The sequence below is a fragment of the Gordionus sp. m RMFG-2023 genome, chromosome 1 (assembly GCF_954871325.1).
Source record: "Gordionus sp. m RMFG-2023 chromosome 1, tfGorSpeb1-WG-v2, whole genome shotgun sequence".
In the NCBI taxonomy this organism is placed as follows: Eukaryota; Metazoa; Nematomorpha; class Gordioida; order Chordodea; family Parachordodidae; genus Gordionus; species Gordionus sp. m RMFG-2023.
Window position 1 is genome coordinate 51,751,078 of NC_088775.1, and position 12,054 is coordinate 51,763,131.

The window sequence follows — 12,054 nt, forward strand, 5'->3', positions numbered from 1 at the left end:
TAACAAGATTTAATGAAATCACGCACTTCGCGATTTTCATCTTTGAAGGTGTATATCTTTGGTTTAGCTAGCACTCTAAAATTTTAATTTTATTAACATTTACAACATAAATAACTAACATGCCAAGTTTCATTCATTTTTGAGATGGTCGGCCGAAAATCTCATTTTTTGGTCGATTTGACGTGGAATCACCCAAATATAAAAATTTATTAATTTATAAAATTTTTAAATTTGTCTAAAGAATTTTTGATTCCTTTGAAGTAGAATTATTTTCCCTGCTATGCAAGAAAGGTTTTATAGTGATTTTTTGTCTTAATGTTTTAAATTTAAATGCTTCATATTGAAAAAATAAAACTTAACACATCAATTTAAACATGGCTGGGTTTACATTTTTTTATATGCGTTTTGAAACGCTCTTAACGTTCAATTTGTGCACACTAGGGCCTAAAAAAATTTAGCTCATTAATATATTTTTTTTTAAAAAGATTAATTTATCTATATATTATAAATCGGGGTGGCCTAATGGGTTAGATGTATGCTTGGAAACAGAAGGATGCAAAGTTCAATCCTGGCAAGGAGCATAAAAACTTTCAGGTTTTTCTTCGATGACTGATGTGTAAAGACATATGGTAAGATGAATTTTGGAGCTTAGAGATGACACCCCGGTCACTGACAGGTCTGAACAGCCGGGTGCTAAGGATACTTGTCCATTAAACAAAATGAATGAAACAAATGAAAATATGAATATGAAAGCTTGGGCGTTCTCTCCAAGCGACGTGCAGGGTGTAGACCTCCATCCTGCGAAAAGTAAAATAAAGGCCAAAGCAAAGAAGACAAGGTTAGCAAGTTTGAATGTTGGGACACTTAAAGGTAAAACGAGAGAATTGGCATCAATGTTGAACAAGAGAAAAGTTGATATAGCGTGCATACAAGAGACGAAATGGAAAGGTCAGAAGACTTTAATGATTGGGGATGGGTATAAATTGTACTATAATGGAATTGTTAGCAATAGGAACGGTGTCGGCATCATCCTCAGTCAAGATCTAACCTCCTCAGTTGTAGAAGTCAACAGGATCTCTGATAGATTAATGAAGATAAAACTATGCATTGGTCAATCAATACTACACATCCTTTCAGTATATGCTCCTCAAACGGGTTGCAAGGAAGAAGAGAAAGATGATTTTAGAGCTATCCTCGATGAAGCTGTAATGGAAATCCCTAAGGATGACCAAGTCATAATAGGTGGTGACTTAAATGTGCATGTGGGAAAAACAAGAGATAGCTACAAAAGGCATCATGGTGGTTTTGGATATGGAGAAAGGAATGATGAAGGAGAGCATGTACTGAAATTTGTGCAAGTCTTCGACCTTGCCTTAACCAACACCTACTATAGATAAAAAGACAGTCATTTAATAACATATGAAAGTAGTACAAGGAAAACACAGATAGATTACATAATTATCTCTCGCAGAAGTTTAAAAGATGTAATAGACTGCAAATTCATCCCAGGAGAAGATATAGCCGTGCAACACAAGCTACTAGTCATGGATTTACACATCACAATTAAATCCACTCAAAACAAGATAAAACTGGAACCATGCATCAAATGGGGTAGATTAAAAACAATGACAGATGCCTTTGCAATGAATGCAAACATTCAAACAATATATTCCTCACAAGTCAGTGAAAAAATGTGGACAGACCTTTCATCCAGATTAATGACACTGCCAAATCAACACTAGGCTTGACAAGGGGAGGTAACAAATCATACAAAGAACTATGGTGGTGGAATGAAGAGGTACTAATCACTATACAGGAGAAAAAAGCCCTTTAATATGGTACAAATCCAAAAACCCAGATGACAAGACAAATTACAAAAAATCCAAGAGAATAGCTAAAAAGGCGGTGGCTAGGGCCAAAGCTATGCCATACGATGACATGTATGAAGAACTACATACCAAAGAAGGGCAAAATAAAATATACAGATTAGCCAAACAGCGAGAAATGAATTCTAGGGTTATAAACGGAGCTCCAAAAGTAATCAAGAATAAAGATGGCAAATTGATAATAAAGGAAAAAGAAATAATAAATAGATGGAAAGAATATTTTCAGGAGCTTCTCAACTTTAATCCCCACATACTACATTTAGATGAACATTCCCCATGTCAAAACCTTATCCAATAACAGAACAAGAGATAATCATAAGCTAGGGGTCCAGACGATATTCCAATAAAAAGCCTTAAAGCACTAGGAGATGATGGAATACATTTTCTCACAAATCTATACAATAAAATACTTGGAAATGAAGAGGTTCCTCAAAAATGGCAGAGCTATCTAGTTCCTATCTTCAAAAATAAAGGGGACCCACACAATTGTCAAAATTACAGGGGCATAAAACTAATGTCACACTGCCTAAACCTATACGAAAAAATAATAGAAAAAAGATTAAGAGACATAATCGAAATAGGAGATACTCAGTTTGGATTTATGCCTGGAAGATCAACAACTGATGATATCCACGTAATTAGGCAAATGAGTGAAAAATACAGGGAAAAGAACAAAAAGCTACACATGGTGTTTCTCGATCTAGAAAAGGCCTTTGATAAAATCCCAAGAAAACTTATCTGGTGGGCGCTACGCCACAAAAAGGTTCCCGAAAAATATACAAGAATAATACGATATATGTATATGGACCATACAACAATGGTCCATAGCACAACAGGTACTTCAGCAGGTTTCACAATAGCCAAAGGAGTTCATCAAGGGTCGGCTCTAAGCCCTCTTCTCTTCATTACAGTAATAGATGTATTAGCACAGTCTATACTTCAAACAGTCCCATGGAATATGATATTTGCAGATGATATTGTGATACTTGCCGAATCCAAGGATGAAATGAAAGAAAGATTAGTGAGTTGGATAAATAAACTAGAAGAAAAGCACAGACTAAAAGTAAATAGAGAAATGAAAAATATATGGTGATAGGAGGAGATGAAACAGAGAGTATTGATATAAATGAATGGCAGATATCGGAAATTGAAAGCTGCAAATATTTGGGCTCCACTATAGAAACAAATGGTACAATAGAAAAAGAGATAAAGAGTAAGATTAATCAAGGGTGGCTAAAGTGGATATCTTTATCTGGAGTGCTATTTGACAAAAGAATCCTACACAAATTAAAGGGAAAAATTTACAGTTCCATAGTACAATCAACTATTCTATATAGTTCGGAAACATGGCCAACCAAGGAATTAGACGAGAGAAGTCTACAAACTATAGAGATGAGAATGCTGAGGATGATTGTATTAAGACTAAGTTAATGGTAAACAGACTTAGGTGGTATGGGCACACAATGAGAAGGCCTATGAACTACATAGGAAATAAGGTTGAGAGTTTGTTAGTGATGAGCAAACGTAAAAGAGGAAGGCCAAAACTTCAATGGGGCCATAAATTTAGAGCCAATATAAAGAAGTATAAATTAGATAAAAGAGATTGTATGAATAACATAAAGTTGAGAGAGATGAAGGTTCTCCACCAGAAAAGGTGAAAGCTAAAGAGAAAAAAAGAATTATAAATATGAGTATATCTTTTATAATTTAAATAAAAATATATCTATATTATTAGGTCTTAAGTATATTCTATAAATATGAAAAAAAATCCAGGAGTTTTTTTCAGGGGTTTTTTTTACTGGGGATTTTTTCCTTTTTTTTCCAGGATTCTTTTTTCCATATTTTATAAGAAAAATTTGAATCACAAAAAAGAAACATGTAACCATTACCCCTAGAAGAAGGTAACAAATGGTGTTCTTCTTATAAAAAAGTAATGACATTAGTAAATACATTACTTTACGGCACTATTGATGATTTTGACAGTCCTTTTTTGTATTGATGATATTTGGAAATTATCATAAGTACATAATGTTTCAAATCCAAATTGATTGTTTGCTTGGATAAGCACTTTTGGTAATGTCATTTTCTAGATATACTCAATGGAACTTTGTAGAGTGCCTCAATATTGTCTTTTTAACAATAAAATTAATAATTTTTCATATAAAGAGGGATAAAAAATTTTTAGATAATGATTTTTGGTTGGTTTTATTCATATTAGCTCAATATATAATTCACAAGTTAGTAACAGCAATATTTAGCCATGTTTAATTTTTTCACTTAAAATAATTTTAGTAAAAACCTCCAATTTTGATATGTCTTTCATAACATATAATACATATTTCCTAAAAAAACCTTCATAGGTCATATATTCAAAAATGTTTTACTCAAAAAAATATTTCACATAATTATTTTTATTAAAAATAAACAATTGGGAAAAAATTTATGTTAAAACAATGTATAGAAATATGAAAAATAACAGTTCAATCTCTTTTGTAAATTAATTTTATAATAAGCCTATTGAACAAACCCTATAAAAAGAAAGGGGGAGAAGATTGTAAATATTTTGATTAAATAAATGTTAAGTTTGATTAATTATTTTGAATTGAAGGGACTATTAAATAATGACTTAATATAAACCATTATGTATATCTGATTAAATCAATTTTTTGTAGCAAATTTAAGCTTATGTATAATATAATAAAAATTATTACAATTTAAATTCTATAAAAACCTATAATTACATAAATAATTAGTAAAAAGGTTTATATACAGCGATACTTATACAGTATATAATGAATATGATCCATTATTTTTATTTATTATATTAATATAATAAAAATAAAATAAATTTTAGCAGTACATAATAAATTTAATCTAATAATGACTTCCTAAAAAATAAAATCTTATTATTTATTTAAATAATTTTTTTTTAAATTAATAATATATTACGTTTTTGTATTATAACCTAAGGGTGAATGGTTTCCTGGTCCAATAAATAATCAGAATATGCGGATTTTCAAAAACTAGAAGATTGGCATTCTGTCAAAAAACAAGTGAAAACATAGCAGATAGCTACTTTAAAACAATTTCGAATGGCATTTATAATCTTTTCTATTTTATATTAAAATTTTAAAGCAGATGATTTTTAAATTTCAATTTAATCTCTAAAATCGTTGTCCTTTAAATTATACATACACTTATATGGCTTGCCCACAAACGTGTGAAGTACTTCTAATTTTTCCCTCTGTATTAAACATCCAGTTTGATGGATTTGAGGAAAACCTAGCATAGCTATGTTTCTTCTCAACACTTAAAGGTTTAAGCTGATACACGTATTACTTAGAAATAGCAAATATGAACTATTTAATTGGCTTAAAAATAAACCCAGTTGGGGATTTATTAGACGAAATCAACCAAAATAAATATATTATTTTTGTATTCAAGTATAATTTGAAATAATTTAAAGTTAACATTCAAAAATAATTAAAAATGTTCCAAGTAAACAATTATTTATATTTTATTGATAATAAAATAGAAGACCGAAGAACTCAATGATATCCTAACAACTATATGATCAATAATGTTGTGGGCTTTCATAATGCTTTAAAAATCTAGTTATGGTAGCACACCAAATTATATTTAAATTTATTGATTCTATAAAACAAAACAGAAAATATATAATGCAATTAGAGTACGGGCGGAAATATTAATGCAATAATAATTCAAAATTTCATTACTCAAAAGTTTTAAAAATTTTATATTTTTATCTCGTGAAAATTTTCACAATTCTTTTATTTTACATTAAAAATAGAGTATATTATATAAAAATTTTAAAAAGGCGTGTGCTATATTGGATGCTACTATGTTAGGACTATTAAATCATATACTAGATAATTAAGCAATTTATTTAAATAGACATATATAAACTGAATTAAGGAAAAACATAAATAGTTCTATATAAATTTGTATCATTTAAAAATTTAATTAATTTACTTAAATTTGAGATATTGTTAATATTACGAAAATAAGAATATTCACATATATAAAAATGAGAGGAGGATTTTATACCAGTTCTGAGGATGCTCGACTTAATTTCACCAATATCCAGATAATGGTATATTTATTATTTTTTTAAAAAAATCTAAAATTATGTCAATTGAACGAAAAAAGTATGCAATTTTTAAAACTTTTGAGTAATTAAACTTTGAATTATTATTACATATCATGCCCCTCTTTTGGCAAATTATCATTCCTCACTAAATCAGGTAAACTTTCATTTCATGGTCCCAGATCTTCAAGATGTCCTGCGTCTGGATTTTTCTTCTTCAATCCCTCTTTACCACCTTCTAGCCTCCCAGCCTTATTCTATAATCCTGTTCTGCCATCCTTAAGTAATAACGACCCAATAAGCAATAATGACCTTGATGATAATAATCTTTTACCCACTAATGTTCCTCAACCCCATTGTGTCCAGAACATCATGACTAATCCATATGCCTACAATCTCAAAAATACCTCGTGGTGCTCGCTTTTTGACAGCCCAAAAATTACTTGATCTTATTGGTTTGCTTAATAACAACATCAATAATTCAGAAAATTGGAAAGATCTATTCTTTCACCCCTACTCATCTGAGTTCTCCTTCTCATAAAGATAACCTATCACGCCAAATAAAATCTCTTTTGACCTTAATGCCCTACCTTGCTCCTTATTCACTAAAAAGCAAATCAACAACTTTCAACCCTCAAATAGTGTTGTTAAATTGCCGGGTCGGGTCAGCTTGGCCGAAAACCCAGCAAGGTTTGAGCCGAAAAAACGACCCTAAACCCGAGTGATTTAGCCATAGATCAGACCCGACCCATAAGGTCTCATGAGCCGGCCCATCTGATCGGCTTGCTGGGTCGGCCTGCTGGGTTGGTTTGCTGGGTTGGCTAACTGGGTCAAAAAAATATTAAACCAGTTTGTTTTAATCCGGGTTCAATGTTTTTGATATTAGAAAGATGTTCAAAAATCTTTGGTTCTAGTAATAAATTGTCACTGTTATTATATCTTATTCCATGAGGAAAAAATAAATTGTAAATTTTTTTTAAAACATATCTTAGGCCTAGTTAAAAGTTTTAGATACTAGAATAATGTTCTAAAACCTTTGGGACTAGTAATAAATGGACACTGCCATTATATTATACTCCACGAGGAAACAATAAATGTGAAAATTTTAGGCCTAGTTTATGGTTTATGATATTAGAAAGATGTCCTAAAACTTTTGGGTTAGTAATAAATTGGCACTATCATTATATTTTACCCCACGAGGAAAAATAATTATGAAAATTTTTTTAAATTTTGTTTAAGCCTAGTTAAAAGTTTTTGATACTGGAAAGATATCCATAAACTTTTGGGTCTAGTAATAAATTGGCACTATCATTATATTTTACTCCAAGAGGAAAAAAATTTATGATTTTTTTAAAATGTTGTTTTAAGCCTTGTTAAAACTTTTTTATTTATGGTAAAAACGTGTTCTAAAATATCAAGTCTAATAATAAATTGGGACTGCCATTTTATTGTGTTCCTCGAGGAAAGAAGGAAATTTTTTAAAACATTGTTTTAAGTTAAATTAAGCGTTTTTGATACTAAAAAGATGTTCTAATACCTCTGAGTCTAGTAATAAATGGGCACTGCCATTATATTTTACTCCAAGAGGAAAAAATATGTTATAATTTTTTAAAAATTTATTTTAAGGGTAGTTTAAAGTTTTTCATACTAAAGAGACGTTCTAAAACTTATGGGTCTAGAAATAAATTGGCACTTCCACTATTTTACCACGAGGGAAAAAATTATGCATTTTTTTAAGATGTTGTTTTAAACCTTTAAATATTATGTATTAGAAAGATGTTCAGGAACCTTTGGGTCTAGTAATGAATGGGCACTGCAATTATATTTTACTCCACGAGGAAAACATAAATGTTAAAATTTTTTTAAAATTTATTTTAAGGGTAGTTTAAAGTTATTTATACTAGAGAGATGTTCTAAAATTTTTGAATATAGTAATAAATTGGCACTTCCTCTATATTTTACCACGAGGAACAAATTATTAAAAAAAATTTTTTAATTTTGTCTTAAGCCTAGTTAAAATTTTAATACCAAAAAATGTTTTAAAACTTTTGGGTTTAGTAAGAAATTGTCACTGTTATTATAATTTAGTCCACGAGGAAAAAATTATGAAAATTTTATAAAACTTTGTTTTTATCCTAATTAATAGTTTTTAATATTGAAAAGACGTTCAAAACTTTTTTGTTTATAAATAAATTTATAGTGCCATTTTTCTAAACTCCATGTGTGAAATGTAAAATGATAAAAAAAAAACTATTTCGTTATGTTAGAACCTAATAAAAAGTTTCTGATATTATAAAGATTTTGTTAAACCTTTGGAGCATTAATATGGTGTCACTGCCATTATAATTTATTCGAAGACGAAAAATTTTATTTTAGATCTTTGCTTTAAGTTAATTTATATAAATTTGATATTGGAAAGATGTTTTAAAACTTTTGGGTTCATTAAGTAATTTTTAATTTCATTACTTTTTAACTTCACACATAAAAATCTAGAAATAAAATATTATATACTTGTTTTGAGCCATGCAAAAAGTTTTTGATATTAGAAAAATATTCTAAGCCTTAGGGTCTCGTAAAATTTTGATACTGCTATTATTTTATTCTTTTTTTTTAAATTGGGTTGAGGGTATAAAATATGAGTAGTATATCATTTGAAACTATTTAGGAGATTGGTAGTTAATAGAAAAGACAGGACAAGTTCAGCAAGGATCTCATTTTCTAATTTACGGCATTCGGATAAATGAATTTTCCCTAATTTTAAAATATGCTAAATTTCTTTTATATAATTACTATACATATTTTTCATCAAATTTTAAAAATTTGAAACACAAGATTATATTTATTTAGTTTAAGATCTTGGAAATAATTTTAACAAATTTTGAACTATTTTTTATAATTTATGAGTTTTACAAACAGTTATTATATTTACATATTATTTAAATCACGAGTTGAGTCTGCCATAATACGCCAATTTATATGTTCTATTCATTCGTAATATTAGTGTATTTAAATTACATACATGCAATTCTCGAACGTCGATTATTCATTCATATGAAGTTACATCATAAAAATAACAATGTTCCCCTTATATCTGTTTTACAAATTATTATATTCATATCTAAATATATAATCAATAAAAAACTTACCATCAATATCTATAATATGTAATCATAAATCATAATAAATACCTATTACTACAGGCCTTACCCCATAAATACTATCTACCACTGCTTCATTATAAATTATAATTTTAAATTGACTTTTTTTTCTTTGGTAATTGTGTGAATGACTTATCCAAAAGCATAATATTCGTGCTTAAAAATATATCATAGACAAAATTTTGAAACATTTAGATCTTAAGAGTTGCTACTAATTAGGAATTAAATTATTTTTATTTATGAACTACTCTCCCTTTCTTTTTGGAAATTATCATAACAATTTTTAATTTATAAGATATCTTTAGAATTATTTATTTATCGTAAATAGTCTCTTTTACATTTTATAAGTAAAAAATTTGCAAATACAAAATATATAATACGCCACATTTTCAATATCTTTATTATTTTCATAAATAAAAAATAAAAATTTATATTCATAAAATAAATTTTATAAAATATTCTTCGCGCAAATTTAAAATGTTAACATCCCACGAATTCACACATAGACATTGTTTCAAAGTTGTCGCTGACATTCGATTCCTTTACTTAGTAATAGTGTTGCCGGCCCTAGAAAAAATACGTTCGCTGGCTACGGACGTAGATTGTTGGGATAAGTAAAGCTTTGGAAAATGTTTCGAGTTTCTACACCACCAATCCACTATATCAACGGACGTTTGAGCTACCGGATCTGCAAGGTATTCTTCGATTTCTTCTGTAGCTAAATTTGGTATAATGTACGCATTCCTTAATATAAAATATTTAAATTAACTAATTATTATATCGTCGAATCTATTGTAAAACCTTGTAACAAACCTATTTTAAAAATGCCTATTTTGCAACGATATGTTTTATTAATATTATAAATTCTTAGGACTCTATTTTTTTAAATAAATATTTTAATTAACTCCAATAACTGTTATAAATTTTGTTAAACGTAAGCATAATATTTAAATTTAGTCTCTCCAATTAAGTTTTAAAAATGTTATTTAGGTTTTATAATGAGTATTCTAAATTAAGTATTTATATTTACCTTCTTAGCTCGTTCAAAATACTAACAGACATTAAATTTGATTCGTTATTTTCCTCTTTTTCGAATTCATATATTGATTTCATGTATTGTAGTCATTTAGGGCTGGAATGGAGGAGCGCCTCTCCACCCCTCCTTTAAATTATATGTATAAATTAAATTATTTTATAAATATTAATAATATTTGTTAATTAAAATTCAATAAAAATCATAATTTATTTAATTTAAATTTATCCATTATTAAATGTTTAGCCGAGTTTTATATTGATTTATCATCTAATCATTTTAAATATTAAACATCAAGTTTTTCCTCTTTATATTGAAAATTTTTTGGAAAATCTTGTAAGTCAATATTCATTTTATAGATATATAACAAAAAATAATTTTAGATATTATGGATTTAGTGATCATAAATGAAGAAATCGAATTTCCATTTCCATCATATAAAAAATATCTTAAACTTTTAAAAGATTTTAATCCAAATGATCAAACAAATTTAAGGGCAAAATGTCTTTTCTGTTTGAAAACTATTTAACTTTCAAAAGTGAGCAGCTTCAATCTAAAAAAGCATCTAAAAGTAAAAAATCTTTCTTTTAACAAAATGATTTAGAAGATTTTTTTGGATTCCATGAAATTGACCATCAGGAAGATAATATATTGCACAAATATTTTTTAAATAATGATACCAAAATTACTATTTTTGAGAAATTCCCTTAATTAAAAAATATCTTTATTAAATATAATACCTCGCTTCCCTCTAGTGCTCCTGAGGAGCACCTATTTAGTATTGCAAAAGAGGTCTTAGGGGAGAGGCATGAATGTTTGTTAGATTCTAATTTAGAAAACTTATTACTTTTAATTGCTAATAAAAGGTTATAAATATTTTGATAGATTATAATATAAATAAAACTTTTTGATAAAAATATATCATTTTATTTAGTATATCTTCTAAAAAAATGAAAATCAAAGGAGCGGTTATGGAGTGGCACTCCATTACTTGAAGCGGGAGCTAGCTCCTTTTAAAAATGTAGTAGCGGTAGCGGGAGCTATTTCCTCTTGAAAAGGTAGTAGCGGGAGCGGGAGTTAGCTACTTTTAAAAAGGAGCGTTAACAACTCTGCTTATTAATAATGTATTATGATATTTCTGTGCATTTTGAAATAAAAAATATTGAAAAAATTAACACCCTATTTGAAATAAATGTTGATTATGACACACTAAAATAATAAAATTTTGAAATTGCAAAAAAACTAAAATCTTGTGTTGTTAAAAAGTGAGTTTTTACTGCTCAGACCGAATCGGAGTCCTAAAATTTGGCTCAAGCTCAAACCCACTCAGGAGTTGGATCATGCCGGCACTGGAACTTCTCAAGTGTAATTTTGAGCCGAAGTTTATATTTTTATTTTACTATTTAGAAAGAATATAATACAATAATCTAGAATTTGTGTACCATGCCAAGCTGCCTCTATATTTTTTTTGCTTTTAACTTTTTTTTAATATAATAATTTTTTTTTAATATAGAAATTAAAATATAAACAGTAGTTTCTAGACAATCGCTCAAATATTGATGCATCTGCGATTGAGGATTTTTATAAAATAAACATTTTTATTCCCCTTATTGATAAATTTTTATTTCAATTAAAGAAAAGAATATTATTCATAATTTTATATTAAAATGCTATTTTCTTTTATCGGTCGAGTCCAACTGTTGATTACATTTGAAACACGAGTGGATAGTAAGAAAATCTTTTACAATGCAGTAGTCTCACATATGATAGTTACTTTGTGATATCGAATTTTGGTAAAAAAATCTTGACAGAATAGAGTATTCTTTAAAACTAAAAAATGTTATGCAAGCTCTTTCCATGTGCACTTTA

The 12,054-nt window shown here is 28.2% G+C and overlaps 1 protein-coding gene across 1 annotated transcript; it reads left to right on the top strand.

Annotated features, from left to right (window-relative positions):
• Window positions 1-719: 719 nt before the first annotated feature.
• LOC135927095 (uncharacterized) lies at window positions 720-2,184 on the top strand. Its single transcript, XM_065463035.1, has 3 exons — window positions 720-976; window positions 1,472-1,611; window positions 1,859-2,184. The coding sequence occupies exons 1-3, from the start codon at window positions 720-722 to the stop codon at window positions 2,182-2,184; spliced, it is 723 nt and encodes a 240-aa protein (XP_065319107.1).
• Window positions 2,185-12,054: the final 9,870 nt, after the last annotated feature.